We start from the raw sequence: 16,179 nt of genomic DNA, 5'->3' as shown, positions 1-16,179 counted from the left end.
AGCAATCTGTCAGCATCAAATATGCTTGATCAAAATCTTTCTGACCATGGAGTAATCCAGTCGTCTCAACCGGAGGCATTTGATTTCTTCAGCTCTGATCCAGATTCATCCACAGCCGTGCTCAGTGCCGATCCATTCGCTAATGACATCTTTACAAATGTTACCGACACTGCAAGCACAAATGTATTCAGTGTGGAAACTGTTCAAAAAGCTGCAGATCCATTTGATGTTTTCACTGGGATTGAGGGTGCAGAGACAATATCGAGCAGCTTGTTTCCAGATGACATATTCTCATCCATTCCTGCCACGTCTCCAGAAGCAGCACAGGATCACACAAACACTCCACTGCCACAAAAGCCTGAAAATGACTGGATGTCTGACTTTCTGGGGTAATGAGAAATATTGAAATCTTACAGTTAAATTACAGGAATATTGATTTGCCTTTGTTGTACTATTCTGTGCAAATTACACATTTTATCATGGCCATTTGATTCATTCATCAATGTATATTCAAGTTAAAGTATTCATCTATACATTTTTAGATATGAATATCTAAGTTTTATGTGCTATTACTTCAAAAATTTATATAAAATTCTGATTATACACAAGATGTTTAGTTCAATCAGATTATATTTGACCCTGGTGCAAGGGTACATTTTAGGAAATAGACAAAAATACATTGTATGTGTCAAAATGGTATTTAGGATTTTTATTTTATGCCAAACATCATTACACTAAAAAGATCCTGTTTCATAAAGACATTTAAAAAAAATTCTACTGTAAATATATCACAGCTCAATTTTTAATTTGTAATGTGCATGGCTAAGCATTTCATTTAGACAACTTTAAAGGTGATTTTCTCAAGGTTTTTATTATTCTGAAGCCTCAGAATCCAGATTTCAAACTGTTTTATCTCGACCAAACTTTGTCCTGTCACAAAGTACGAACAAAGTGTAGGTTTATTTTTTTAAAACCTATTTTCGGTCTATGTTTATTGCTTTCATGTGATGTATAAATCTTACTTTCCAAAAATTGACACTTATGACTGGTTTTGCATTGCAGTGTCACATCAAACTAATCACACTTTTTTTATGACTAATGTGACTAGTTTTGAAAAGGAAAAATACACAGATTTATCTATATTCACCTTATAATCTATGTATGTTTTATATAATCATGTTAATGAAAATGAAAGAAGAAATACAAAGACAACCATGTAATTAAAAGAGTAATTGTGGGTCATAATAAAGAAAACAATAATTGACATCATGTTTATTGCATATTATTTTACATATTTACAAAACACCAAATCTACAAATGTTACATGTGTTGATGAATGGCAAATACACTGCAGCACTCGTGACTGTAAAATCTTAAATCGAAAACAAATAACTGCCATTTTTTTCAAGAAGATGTTATAACTTGGTTACTTTGGTGTCTTCACGATCCCTAGTTGCAGGACTAGTCATTCTCGGTTTCCTGTGGGAAAATAGAGGGGATAATGTGTTACTTTAACTTGGTAAAAGATAACTAAATGTTTGCTTTTTGAAATAGTTAACAAAAGACTTTAAGAATGATAACAATATTAGTGCACAAGATAACGCTGAATGAACACTCTAAATAATACACATGCGCATGTTGTCACTATTACACAAAAGCAATTTTGCAGTTTAGACAGACATAATAATGAGGTTTTTTTTTACATCTTGTTTCTTGTCCCTATAATGCTGTTGTCATGTAAATGAATAGCCAAAGTGCATAAAAAGTTTTATCATTTTTAGTCCCTACAGTAAATGTGATTCCTTACATGATGTTCCTTACATGATGTTCCAGTTTTACTGTTATAGTTTGGTTTAATCTTTTATTTTTAGAACTACATTTTTATTGTTATGGTCTTTGATGTGAGTAGGTGCAGTAGGTGATTGTCATCAGAAACATTTGTTGTGCTGGTTGAAAGTCTCTTCAGATTCCAATAGTAATGATTAAAGTAAATGATCTAAATGTACTTATATGTATTTATATATTCTGGATAGGGCATAAAACAAAAAAATGTTCATCCAATTAAATGTTGTCGGACCAACAAATAACTTAATTATGACAGGTATCTCAAACTGTCTGTCAACAAATTTAAATTTGATTTTCTGTGGAGTCTCTTTAAGCAAACAGATACAGTACGTCACTCGCACGCACACGTGAAACATACAGATCTACTGCTGACAGAGAGAAGTCATCAGGCAAACTCTGCATCAACCTGAACTTCTTTTTGAACGACCAACGTGGCCTTGTATGCATGAAAAAGAAAGATTGTTTCTGAAAGGGCTTCTGCTAATTCAATTCAATTCAATTCACCTTTATTTGTATAGCGCTTATACAATGTAGATTGTGTCAAAGCAGCTTCACATAAAAGGTCATAGTAAATAGGAACAGTGTAGTTCAGTTCAGTTTAGCTCAGTTCAGTGTGGTTAATAATCACTACTGAGAGTCCAAATACCGAAGAGCAAATCCAACGATGCGCAGCTCTACAGATCCCAAACCATGCAAGCTAGTGGCGACAGCGGAGAGGGAAAAAACCTTCACTAATTGGCGAAAGTGAAGAAAAAAAACCTTGAGAGAAACCAGGCTCAGTCGGGCACAACCATTTTAATTTCTCCGCTGGCCAAACGTCTTGTGCAGAGCTGCAGTCTCAGCGGCGGAGGCTGGAAGCTGGCCTCAGCGAAGACTCGTCTGTCTCTGGAGCATCACAGGAATCAGTCTCATGTTCTCCACTCCTCCATGACCACCACAGTAGCTGCGGCCTGGTCCAGGATATGGAAACCTTGGGATCATCTCGTTGCTGGTCTTGGATCGAATCAGTGACTCTGCATAGTCTGAGGGCCTCGGGAAGACTATCCCCAGGTGGAAATGGAGAATATAGACAATAATTAGCGTAGCTGCTGTTCATAGTGTATATAAACAAGGTGAAGAAACCTGTGTGGAAGCCCACTAAGTGGTGCACTGAGTGTATGCTTTACTAGACAGATAGGTCTTTAATCTAGTTTTGAATTGGGAGAGTGTGTCTGAGCCTCGGACGTTATCAGGAAGGCTATTCCAGAGTTTAGGAGCTATAAATGAGAAGGCTTGACCTCCTTTACTCGACTTTGCTATTCTAGGTACTACCAGAAGCCCTAAGTTTTGAAGGGTCTTAAAGAGCCAAAAATGCAGAATCTAAACTTTTCTAAACCCTGAATTAATATCGGAATTACTTTTGCACGCTGGAGGGCAATGTGACACCCCGAAGTATTTCTTTTAGACAGGTATGTTTTAAAACTATTTTAGCCATGCAAAGCTTATGTAGATTGTGTTCTTGTTTATGAATGGGTTTGTATGTATTGTTCAGCCACTGAAAATGTCCAGCAAAAGATTGGCTATTTTCAAGTTCGTGGAGTACCTTTTACAGCATCAATAATATACTCTGTTAAATAGACCTGAGCATTCGTTTAGTTGTTCAAGTGTAAATGGAGCTGATGTACGAGGATCAACAAGCACAATTGAAAACGAAAAGTCACTCGTTGCCCTGCTGAAAAATCCAGCTTAAACCAGCCTAGGCTGGTTGGCTGGTTTTAGCTGGTTGACCAGCCTGGTTTTAGAGAGGTTTTGGCCATTTCCAGGCTGGTTTTAGCTGGTCAGGCTGGAAAATGACCAGCTAAATCCAGCTAAAACCAGCTTGACCAGCCTGGTTTAAGCTGGACATAGCTGGTCAAGCTGGATTTAGCTGGTTATTTTCCAGCCTGACCAGCTAAGACCAGGCTGGAAATAGTTGGAAACCAGCCTGGAAGTGGCCAAAACCCCTCTAAAACCAGGCTGGTCGACCAGCTAAAACCAGCCAACCAGCCTAGGCTGGTTTAAGCTGTTTTTTTTCAGTAGGGTTGGTAACGTAAACGTAAGTGTAGTGTAAAAAGATGACAGGATATTTCTGTTTTTAGCACTGCTTTATTCTGATCTGATTTTTATTTAGTTTAATAAAACATATGTAAATGTGCTCTTCTAACCAGCTTAACGCAAGATACACCACCAACACCACACACACTCACCTCTTTTTCCCTGCTCTCTGAGTCTGAGGTGTCCAATCTCGTGCTATCAAGCCATGCAACCACCTGTCCGCTTGATCCCATTCCCTCTCATATCTTGCAAGCTATTTCTCCTGCAGTCATACCAACACTGACATAATTAACACATCTATTGACTCTGGTCTATTGCCTACTTCATTTAAGCAGGCTAACCCCACTGCTAAAGAAACCCAACCTGGATCAAACGCTACTTGAAAACTACCGACCGGTATCCCTGCTTCCATTCATGGCCAAGATTTTGGAGAAAGTAGTGTTCAATCAAGTCCTAGACTTTCTTACTCAAAACAACCTCATGGACAACAAGCAATCTGGCTTTAAGAAAGGCCACTCAACTGAGACTGCCCTGCTCTCGGTCGTGGAGGATCTCAGACTGGCTAAAGCAGACTCTAAATCATCTGTCCTCATCTTGCTGGATTTATCAGCTGCTTTTGACACTGTAAACCACCAGATCCTGCTATCTACGCTTGAGTCACTGGGCGTCGCAGGCACTGTTATTCAATGGTTCAGTTCCTACCTCTCGGACAGGTCATTCAGGGTGTCGTGGAGGGGAGAAGTGTCCAACCTACAGCATCTAAACACTGGGGTACCTCAGGGCTCTGTTCTTGGGCCACTTCTCTTCTCTATCTACACGGCATCTTTAGGAACAGTCATTCAGAAACATGGTTTTTCCTACCACTGCTATGCTGATGACACCCAGCTATACCTCTCTTTTCACCCTGACGATCTCTCGGTTCCAGCTCGCATTTCAGCCTGCCTGTCAGACATTTCACACTGGATGAAAGATCATCATCTCCAGCTTAACCTCACGAAAACGGAAATGCTTGAAGTTTCTGCCAACCCGACTCTTCACCATAACTTTTCAATCCAGATGGACGGAGCAACCATCACTGCATCCAAAATGGTAAAAAGCCTTGGAGTAACAATTGATGACCAACTGAACTTCTCTGACCACATTTCTAGAACTGCTCGATCTTGCAGATTCGCACTCTATAACATCAGAAAGGTCCGACCCTTCCTATCTGAACATACAGCTCAACTCATTGTTCAAGCTCTTGTTCTCTCCAAACTGGACTATTGCAACTCTCTGCTAGCCGGGCTACCAGCTAGTTCTATCAAACCTCTTCAGCTGCTTCAGAACGCTGCAGCACGAGTGGTCTTTGATGAACCCAAAAGAGCACATGTCACTCCGCTACTCACCCGTTTGCACTGGCTGCCAGTTGCTGCCCGCATCAAATTCAAAGCTCTGATGTTTGCTTACAAAGTGACCTCTAGCTTGGCTCCTTCATATCTGCTCTCACTTCTGCAGATATATGTGCCCTCCAGAAACTTGCGTTCTGTGAATGAACGTCGCCTCGTTGTTCCATCCCAAAGAGGGAAGAAATCACTTTCCCGAACTCTCACATTCAATCTGCCCAGTTGGTGGAATGAACTCCCTAACTACATCAGAACAGCAGAGTCACTTGCTGTCTTCAAGAAACGACTAAAAACGCAACTGTTTAGTCTCCACTTTCCTTCCTAATCTGCAACTGCCTCTCTGGCTATACCACTAACTGTGCCCTCTCTCTCTCTCTCTCTCAAAAAAAAAAAAAAAAGAAAAAGAAAAAAAAATTTTTTTTACTAATGCTTTGCTTCTTAGACTTTACACACCTGAAACTTGTCTATAGCACTTGTTCACTGCTGCTCTTATAGTTGTGTGAATTGCTTCCTTGTCCTCATTTGTAAGTCGCTTTGGATAAAAGCGTCTGCTAAATGACTAAATGTAAATGTAAATGTAAACTGAGGTGAAGTTTGATTTATATTCACACATTCGTTAATTTTTGTACAATGACAGCCTGTGGCACAGTTTTGGGGAAATATGAGTCCTGCACCCGCTGGCCTGTCAACAACTACGCTTGATAAAGTGCGTGTCTCCAAAGAGTTTTCTAACTGTGAATGACATGATCTAGTGTTATATCTAATCAGTGCATGTTCATGACTTAAGGAGGTGTGGCTTTGGACGGCAGGGGAGTGTCGTAAAATTTCCAAGCTAATATGCTAATGCAAGCATTCTGGCAGATTACCTACTGCACCTTTAATGTACAACTTTTAAGAAAAAGACTTAAAACTTATAAGAACTGCAAAAATCACAAAGGAACAGTGGATTAGACCATTAACATCTCATGCAAAAAAAGTTTACATAATTGTCCTAATAAAAGCTTGACTGATTTCTGTACTTACATTGTTTACTAAGGCAGACAGAAAATGATAAATTGATATTTTCTAGGTTGATATGGCTTGGAACTATTCTCTCATTTTGACGTAATAATCAAGGAACTTTGCTACCATGCCATGGCTGGAACGGGTGCAATGATTTACACAGCACTGTTACCTACTGTAGTTACCTAGCTTTGAATTAATCGAGGAAGGTAATGGACTAATCTGATTCATTGATTTATGCTAAGCTAAGCTAAATGTGAATGAACCCTTTTTACAAGACTGTTATGACTCGTTTAACGGTCATCATAATCTTAAATTCTTGAAAGTTTATAATATTTTGATTATTTTAAAAGAATTATGAACATTTATATGCATTTATGAATGTATTATATCATCTTTGCATCAAATTACAAAAAGAAAACGGAATCGCAGATTATGTGAGATGTTTCTAATCCAGCATCTCTGGGACTGAGAGTAAATTTGACGTTATTCTCTCCTCTGGCTGCCGTCCTCAGTCTCACACTATTTTTTCCTTTTTCTGAAAGTCTTGGTAACACCATCAGGGAGATTTTCCTTTTATTATTTCAGCAAACAGGATTGTAAAATATCATTTGCTGTATTCTCTGATTCACTGTGCTCTAAGTTTACCCAACTATGATGACATCTGTTACTGAGAGATCCGGAAATGTGAAAAGGGACCATGGATCAAAAAATGGTAAAACTCAACTGTTTAACTTTAGAGGACCTGTAAAATGAGTTTTCCCAAAAAAGTGGAGTGTTCCTTTAATCAGCAAATGCATGGAAATATTCAGTAAAAACAGCACATGTACCTCTTGCCCTCTGCCTCCTCAGTGGAAGCAGGCAGTTCAGTGCGTCTGGTCTCAGGCAGCAGGAAGGCCGTTGCCCCACTTGCTAATGCCAGGCTGGAGATCACCACCATGGGGATAGAGAAGTGGAACATTTCCAACATGTTCACCACAGGAGACAGCATACTCGCGGCTCGTGCAGCAGTGGAGCCCAGACCTGTGGCTGTCTGACTGGAAACCAGCAAGCGAATTAATACACAACTATTGTAAAATTAATTTTAAAAAAAGTAGAAGAAACACACATCCATGCCTACCGAATAGACGTGGGGAACAGTTCTTGAAAATAAACATTGCAAACACTGCCTGCTGCGTTCATAAGGAACCTTCCACATGTGGCAAGAACAGCGATGGCGATAGAGCTATCTTAAAAAGAGGATCACATAGTTTAGTGATAATAGGTTGTGTTTCAATCACATTTTCATGCACATGATGACTGCATTTCAAATGATGGAACCACATGAAAAATACAATAACAATTTATAGTAAATACTATAATGTTTGAACTATAGTTTAGTAAAGTGTATTATATTTTTATTGTAATATCACATTTGCAAGTTAACTATATTAACTATAGTGAACTGATAAAACTAATAAATACTGTAGTAAACCGTGGTGTATAGTATAACATACCACACTGATGTAGAAAACTTAGTACAGTATTGGGTGATTTGTTTATATTACTATAGTTGTTGTATTACCATACAGTACCTGACAAAATTCCTCTCGCCTATCCAAGTTTTAGGAATAATAAATAATAACTGGACTTCTAGTTGATCATTTGGCATCAGAAGTGGCTTATATGAAAGGATTACACTTATTTTACCAAAATAAAATATGATCATGCCTTGATTTTAAATTATTTAATTAGAACAGGTAAGGTCTGACTTTGCTTAGAGAAAAGTCTTGTTACTTAACAGAAATAATGTACAGTATAGAATATAAAGTCATGGTGCAGTGGAAAAAGATTTAATAATATGTATGACTCCCATGAGCTTAGGACTGCATCCATACATCTCTGCAATAACTTATTAATAAAGTCATCAGGAATGGCAAAGAAAGCATTCTTGCAGGACTAACAGAGTTCATAAAGATTCTTTGGATTCGTTTTCAATGCCTTCTCCTTCATCTTACCCCATACATGCTCAATAATGTTCATGTCTGGTGACTGGGCTGGCCAATCCTGGAGCACCTTGATCTTCGTTGCTTTTAGGAACTTTGATGTGGAGGCTGAAGTATGAGAAGGAGCGCTATCCTGCTGAAGAATTTGCCCTCTCCTGTGGTTAGTAATGTAATGGGCAGAACAAATGTCTTAATTCCTCAGGCTGTTGATGTTGCCATCCACTCTGCGGATATCTTGCACGGCCCCATACTGAATGTAACCCTAAACCATGATTTTTCCTTTACCAAACTTGACTGAATTATGTGAGAATCTTGGGTCCATGTGGATTCCAATAGATCTTCTGCAGTATTTGTGATGATTGGGATGCAGTTCAACAGATGACGACCTTCTGCTACTTTTCCAAATGATCCACTAGAGGTCAAATTAATATTTTGTCCTCTTACAACTGGGATCGAAGACTTTTGTCAGGTAGTGTATATCTACTGTAGAATACCACAACAGATTAATTAATGTGCTTTACTATAGTATGGTTCAAAATCACAGCATTATTCACTATAATCTACTATAGTATTTTTTCATGTGGGGATTGTTCTTCCGGTTTGGGAAATTTCCATTTAAAATTAATTTAAAAAGGAACTGCATATCATTTATTTTCATGGGGAAATTATGAGAATAATGTTTAGCTTTGAGTTTATTTTCATCCGTCATGAAAATGTTACGTTTAATACTTTTATGTGACACTGGTGTCACAAGCATATCAGTGCAGTAATATATAATACCCAAAATATTTCTCTAGAAAGATTTGTATGGAGTATCGGTTATTCACGGCCCACTAAAAGTAATTTACTAAGTTTTATTTAAATATTCAATGGTTAAACAGTGAGAAGAATAGTTTTTATAAACACTTCCCTGATTGTTTACAGTTTAACAGAGGTTACTCCAATAACTGACGCAAAGCATCATGGGGCATTGGAAAAAATGTGGATAGAGTGTCAGAATAAGGAAATGTTTTTACTTTGAGGAACTGCGACAGTCAGGAGACAGAGAGACCCTCCCAACACGAGAGAGAAGATCAGAGACGGCTTCCTGCCAACCACCTCCAGAGACCACATGCAGAGGAAGTGAACGGGGATCTCAGACAAGCCGAATATCAGCTGAGTGAGAAAAATATCAAGACCAAACTTCCCCACGTTCAGAGACATGCTGTAGTAGGCTAGATTTAAAGCACACCTGGCGATTGACAACACATTTATGTTCAAAAAGAGAAAACACAAGTTAAAAAAATGTGATCAATTGTTTAAGAGTATCTTACCATGCAAAGGTGATGGCTAAGAAATATTTCCTGAGCACACGGGATCTAAAAAGAATTTTTATACCTCCTTTTTCAACAGGCTTTTCTTTTAGGACCTAAGATATCACAAAAAAAAAATGTTCTCTATGTTATTTAGGACACATGTAATAAATAAATTTGCATATGATATTTATGTTGTGACTAAATTTGACCCTAATTCACCAAAGTTTAAATGATGTAAAAAAAAAAAAAACATTTATCAGGCAAAAATATTAAAAGTTTACATGAAACAGTTTGATGGTTTTTTTAGGAAATCTAATGGCATTTAGAAGAAATTTCAGGTACAGAAACCCAAATGTACACTAACTCTGCATAGTCTTCACTGCGCAATAAATAGTGTTAAACTTATGCACATTAAAATCTTACAAAAAAAATACTCTTCCAATTTAGGAAATTTCTAATAAATATAATTTTAAATAAGATTGAACTACAAATCATTTATTTTCATGGGGAAAACTGAGTGAGAATTATGTTTAGCTATGAGCTTTATTTTTATCAGTCATGAAAATTATACATATAATATTTTTATTTGACACTAGTATCACAAGCATGTAATTCCAACTAAATTATTCTGGCCAGTAAAAGTGGCTAGTAACTTTTTAAACCATCAACTACAGTGGCTGATGAACAAAAAACGAATGTCTGTTAATCCAAACGAATTAAACCATGGGTGTGTGTTTAATTTATTCAGTAGAATAAAGCATTGTCGTTTAGTCAAGTTCTCTTTACCACAGAGCTTCTCTCACTCAGTAATTTCAAAACCCTATTATAAGAATCCATAAAAAACCTTGAGGGAACCAGCAGAGTATTAACTTTCATAAATGTAACAATCTAAAAAACCCACAACATTAAAAGGTTAATTAATAAAAACATATCTCAACCTCCTCCACTAATGATTCAGGAACTGCACGTTTGTTGACCGCCGCTGCCTTCTGAATGAGTTTTTTCGCATCTTTATTTCGTCCACGGTCAAGAAGCCATCTGGCAGACTCTGGTAGAAACCTGTATTGGTGTATATATCAAATTACTTAACTCATAAAAGATATAAATGGAGAAAAATCAATCCTAGATTAGAGCTGGTTAACCAATTTAATATATCCCCCAACACTCTATTTATATATTTTAAAATAAGGGCAGCACTAAAGGCTCATAAGACACCATGGGGTATGGATCTTGATACCCATCCAACTGTGAAATGGAGATAAAGCTCCAAGAAAGGAATATTTCTCCTATTCTTACTAGCTGTCTTTCTAATATAATATACATAATTTCTCAAAAGAAAGACTATGACTATCTGATCTGTCTCTATCCAATGCAACTATCAATTGAGAAACTGTGTGGGATAATACATTCCACGCTTCCACAAACCTTAATCATCAGTTTTTTTCACTTAAAAACTATTTACAGGGCACATACGACATACCATACCTATAGGTTTATATCGACATCCTTATTGTAAGTTCTATGAACCACAGCATCCAGATACCTTTTTACACATGATGAGGGAATGTCCGGATATGCAAAAACTTTGGGATTCTGTGCTGGACATTTTATTTAAAGGTACAAAAATTTGTTTCCCAAAAGATCCTGTATTGTTAATATTGAATGATAACTCTCATTTTCCCTTAAATGCAAAAGGTCCATAAATTCTGGTTAGCTGCTTCAACTGCTACGAAGAAGAAGTTGGTACAGAGGTGGAAACCCCTTCATAATCTCTTTGTTAAGCACTGGTTAAACTCACTATTGAAAATACTGTATCTGGAACTGTCATCAGCACGGATCAACCATCCTAAATTGGACATTCTGACGGTGTGGAAAATCTATATAGGCAACATCAAAGAAATCTTGGACACTTAGCCCTCATCTGATTCTACGAATGTCAAATGTAATGTAATTTATCTAATAGTTTGGTCTAAACTACAGTTTTCTGATGTGCATTTAACCATGGGAGAATGGGAGATATATATGGGGCAATAGTTGTTAAAAGTTGTATATTTTCATTTTAGGAAATAAAAACTGAATTACAAAAAAATTATGTAACTCACTTATGAGTTCAATCGTAAAATGATAATGTTAAATGAAGACATTTAAAACAATAAAACATTGACAAACATACCATATGTAGATGACCACAGTTGCAATCGGACCAGCCATTATGAACTGGTCCAACCTCCAGTCCCTGACAAAATACACAACAGCAAGAAACATGACCTGTCCTAAAGCGGCCAGGACCTGACTGAGACATGCTGCATATGATCTCTGAGCGACTCCAATCCACTCGCAGGCTGCAGAGAATATAAATGACAAAACCATGACAGTATGAAAACAAAGCCATTCTATGTGTTTCAGTTTCTTATTAAACAGCTGTCTAAAATGCTTGATTCTGATTGGTCAGTCAGGACATTAGGTATGTTATTCCCAGGATTTTTGAACCCTCAGATTCCAGACTTCAAATAGGCTAAACAAATAATGCATCAATGGAAAGCTTATTTAATCAGCTTTTTTTAGATTATATTAAAAATTAAATGATAACTTGTTCTGTGGCCCTTATATTTCATATTTTACAGTAATTAAGCCAACATAAATGATGAATTCAAAAAATCTTTTTTGTGTCATACCAAGGATAATACTGTTGATCCGAAATCCTCCAAGGCCAATGCCATTAATGAACTGGGACACAAGGTACACGTAAAAGTTGGGAGAGAGACCAGTCACCACTGTAAATATGAGCATCAGCACCATAGGAATCTGTGTAGCTCGTTTACGGCCAAACCTTCAGTTCATAGAAAAACATAGGAGGGTAAAAAAAATTATTTCACTGAAAGAGACTTGATTTTTCTTTTTCTGTCTGCTGAAAATATGATGTAACCTAATTTTACTGTAATTTTAATGTCACCTTTAGATGAACCTTAAGTTACCTTAAAAAACGCATGCATTACATACAGTGAAGGTTCTATTAAGGAAAAATGTGATAGTATTAATGTTGTTTTTGCTAGGATAAAATGGATCAATTCAAAAAAAAATATATATATATTGAATTTTTGGATTTAAAGAGTTCTTCCAAAGCAATTCTCACTATTTACTCACCCTCAAGTGGTTTCAAACATTTAGGAGTTTTTTTAATTCTAGTTAAACCTGTAACCACTGACATACGTAGTGTGACAAACAAATACTATAGAAGTCAATGGATATAGGTTTCCAGCTGCTTCTGTATGTCTTCCTTTGTGTACAACAGAACACAGAAAATCAAACAGGTTTGGAATAAGTTAAGGATGAGAAAATTATGACATAATTTTCAGTTTTGTGTGAACTATCCCTTTAAGTTATTAATTACTTAAGTCTGTGATTGTATACATATTGTCATGATTAATTTTCAGCTTTTCTTCCAACAAAATATCTCAGAGATAATGTATCCTATGTCCATATTCTAAGATGACAATGCAAAAATTCATCAGGGTCAAACTGGGAAAAAAGCTTCAATTTCACACATGCATTGACCATCATTTGACCTGTACCTTACTAAAGTAGACAGCAGACAGCTCAATGTCAGATAGAGAACTTTTTCTATTTATTAATACTTGATTTTCACCAAAAAATGAAGTCAACTTGAAGAAAATAAATTCTGTAACATTACATCACGTTTAACAAAGCTAAAGATGATTACTGTCTGACCCTGAGGCATTGACTGGTGGTCAATTCATAGGCAAAATTGAAAACCACTTTCAAAATTTGAGCCCTTCTGATATGGTTGTTTAAAAAAAAAAAGCCGCACAAATGCATGTTATAATGGTTGCCAAATTTATACAGTAATACGCCTAAAGCATATTAATCACTGTAATAAGATCCAGTTATAAAGTTTTTGCTTTGACTTTTGTTTTTGACTATGCAGTGTGTTCATTTACATTTTTCATGTATTGATTATATATTATAATTACTTGCTATAATGTAAAATATTATATCATAAATTTAATTTACAGTATATAACTCTATAACTATAACTATATAAAGTAAATCACATAACATAAAACCTATCTTAACCTCCAAGTGCTCGAGTGTCTACATATGTGGACAGCACATTTCAGCTCTTAAGTGGCTATTTAAAATACTTTGAATGTTTTATGTTTTGTTACAGACATACAGTGTCATCCTGCAACTGTTTTGCAGCATATGAAATGTTCCAAACAACTACTACAAACTATTTTTAACTGTCCAAAATGGGGAAAAAAATAGTTTTTACTCTCTGATAGTCAAAGCAAGTAAAAAAAAATTCTATGTTAAATATGCATAAAAAAATTCAGGAAAAAGTGTTTTATGTAAATTCGGACCATGAGTCCACATATATGGACATTTTTCCCTAAAAGTACATCATATCAAAAGATGATAATTAGGTTTTTATTCTAATTAGGTTCTAATAAGCCCAAATAGCAAAGAAAAATAAAAAATGCATGTAAAAAAACACCTAGGGCCTTAAGAGGTTAAAACAAAAATCTGCAAATCTGGAAATGTGTCTTGATCTCACTTTACAACACAGAAGTCAATGGCAGAGAGTATACTTATACTGTATATGAATACTGTAAACTGAAAATATCTAGGTAACAAGCAACTAACCTTAAACCAAATCTGATATAGTCCTGTGTTCCAAATGTAAATACTACTTACGGTGAATAACTGGGTAATTGCTATGTATTAAGCCTGAACTTAAACCTAAAGAGACAGTACATAGAAAAATGTTAATTCTGCAATTGTTCACTTACACTCAAAGTAAATGAATTATGTTTTCTCCTGAAGAATATATTTTAAGTAATGTGGGCAACCAAACAGTTTCAGGTCGCCACTGACTTCCATTGAATTAATCCTTCCCATAGTTCAGCTGAACAAAGTTAGTCATACATGTAAATACTTTGTCTATTGGCAGAAAAGTGAGTAATTTGAACCAAACATAAAATTTTAAAAGAATGCTTGCCCTCAAAGCCCACCCCTAAACTGCTACTGGGTGATGAGCAAATCATACTCAATTGTACAAACGAGATTATACAAATTCGCTACTAAGAATTAGCTACTAAATCATGCATGTTTAGGACATATTGAGGGTGAGTAAATGATGACAGAACCTACATACCTTTTTTTTAAAATCACGTGTACATAATTGTTTTTAACACTTACGATTCTGAAAAAGGCCCAAAAAGTATAGCTCCAACCAGCACTCCAGCGAAGAAAACAGTTTGAGCGCCCCGAAATATATTAACATTTTCACAAACAAGGTCAAACTGCAAAACACCACAAAAACATTGGGTTCATGCATGTTTTACCAAATGTAAACATCAATATTATTGTCTAAATCAATGCATGGTGAGGTAATTTGTACATTGTGGCAGTTTAAAGGAACACTTCACTTTTTTGGAAATAGGCCTTTCTTACGTCCCCTAGACTTAAACAGTTGAGTTTTCCCATTTTTGAATCTATTCAGCCAATCTCTGGGTCTGGCAGGAGCCATTTTAGCTTAGCTTAGCATGAATCATTGAATTGGATTAGACCATTAGCAAAAATACATTTTTTTTTTATTTTTCTACTTAACGCTCTTCTGTAGCTACATCATGTACTAAAATGAAAACTAATTTAAGCTAAGCTAAAAGAACCCCCACCAAAGCCAGAGATTGGCTGAATGGATTCAAAAATGTTAAACTCAATACTTTAGTTCTAGATGACTTCTAAGATGAGCCCATTTCCAAATAATAGTAATAGTAATAATTGGAGTGTTGCTTTACATAAATTGTAGTACATATGCAGGTGACTACAGTCCAGTCAAGCCTGAAATTATTCATATGTTCATAGGTATGAACATAATAATTTCAAGCTTGACTGTATGTTTTTCATGATGGCTATATCACAGCATTGTTAGGACTGTACTTACATCAGTGACAATGGTTGCCTCATAAATAGTATCATTATGCACCCATCCATCAGTACAAGTAGTGGTTTGATTAAGCCCATATTCCCATATAGCAGACAGATTCCAATCCACCGGCACGTACATTTGACAAGGATTAAAAGAGCCATCCGAGAGCCTGGGCAGAGTCAGGTTGAGCTGCTCTTCTTTCGTCAGATTGGGACCAACCTTAAGGATCCAGTCAGTGTTGCAGTGATGGTTGGTGTCTGCATGGTTGAACACAAGGCTGGATAACTGAAAAGGCAATATGAGATTTGGAAAGCACAAAGCAAACAACAGAAGCTTTTGAAAGAGTCCAAAATCTCCAATAGCTTCTAAAATCTCCCCAAAATTGGCCATGATGGTCCAGCTAAGCAACAACCGAAGCAAACTTGAGTAGTTATACCAGAAAACAAAGCAAATGTTTAATGATTAACAACACAATCATGTGAATATGTACCAGAATGTCATATATACAAAGAACAATGGTCATATTGTTAATGGGTCTGCATTCAAAGATGTTTAGATAAAAATGATTAGATAAAGATGACACATAGATAAAAGACAGACAGACATATAATCAGACCCACACATGAATACACTCGCAGGTCTCT

The 16,179-nt window shown here is 36.3% G+C and overlaps 1 protein-coding gene across 3 annotated transcripts; it reads right to left on the bottom strand.

Annotated features, from left to right (window-relative positions):
- Positions 1–1,274: 1,274 nt before the first annotated feature.
- On the bottom strand, positions 1,275–15,963 carry slc22a13a (solute carrier family 22 member 13a). 3 transcript variants are annotated; one of them, XM_056475323.1, is made up of 10 exons: positions 15,551–15,963; positions 14,803–14,906; positions 12,258–12,412; positions 11,756–11,924; positions 10,521–10,641; positions 9,601–9,695; positions 9,304–9,518; positions 7,423–7,531; positions 7,133–7,339; positions 1,275–2,885 (listed from the first exon to the last, which is right to left on the bottom strand). In XM_056475323.1, exons 1-10 carry the CDS (start codon positions 15,923–15,925, stop codon positions 2,684–2,686), a joined length of 1,752 nt encoding a protein of 583 aa, XP_056331298.1. In that variant the 5' UTR covers positions 15,926–15,963; the 3' UTR covers positions 1,275–2,683. The 3 variants fall into 3 exon arrangements, with proteins under 3 accessions (XP_056331298.1, XP_056331308.1, XP_056331315.1); XM_056475333.1 differs by having other exon boundaries at positions 1,275–1,479; XM_056475340.1 differs by lacking the exon at positions 1,275–2,885 and having other exon boundaries at positions 7,191–7,335.
- Between the last annotated feature and the right edge of the window lie 216 nt (positions 15,964–16,179).

This window comes from Danio aesculapii, chromosome 2, assembly GCF_903798145.1.
Source record: "Danio aesculapii chromosome 2, fDanAes4.1, whole genome shotgun sequence".
NCBI lineage: Eukaryota > Metazoa > Chordata > Actinopteri > Cypriniformes > Danionidae > Danio > Danio aesculapii.
Note: the sequence above shows the minus strand (reverse complement) of the source record. Positions and strands in the feature narration are given on the sequence as shown.

Excerpts from the sequence above, each read along its gene's own strand:
- slc22a13a (XM_056475323.1), bottom strand. The coding sequence starts at position 15,925 with ATGGCCAATTTTGGGGAGATTTTAGAAGCTATTGGAGATTTTGGACTC. Across the intron at positions 9,696-10,520 it reads CTGAATCATTAGTGGAGGAG|GTCCTAAAAGAAAAGCCTGT; the intron begins GTTGAGATATGT and ends GTGATATCTTAG. Across the intron at positions 7,532-9,303 it reads GACTGTCGCAGTTCCTCAAA|ATAGCTCTATCGCCATCGCT; the intron begins GTAAAAACATTT and ends CCTCTTTTTAAG.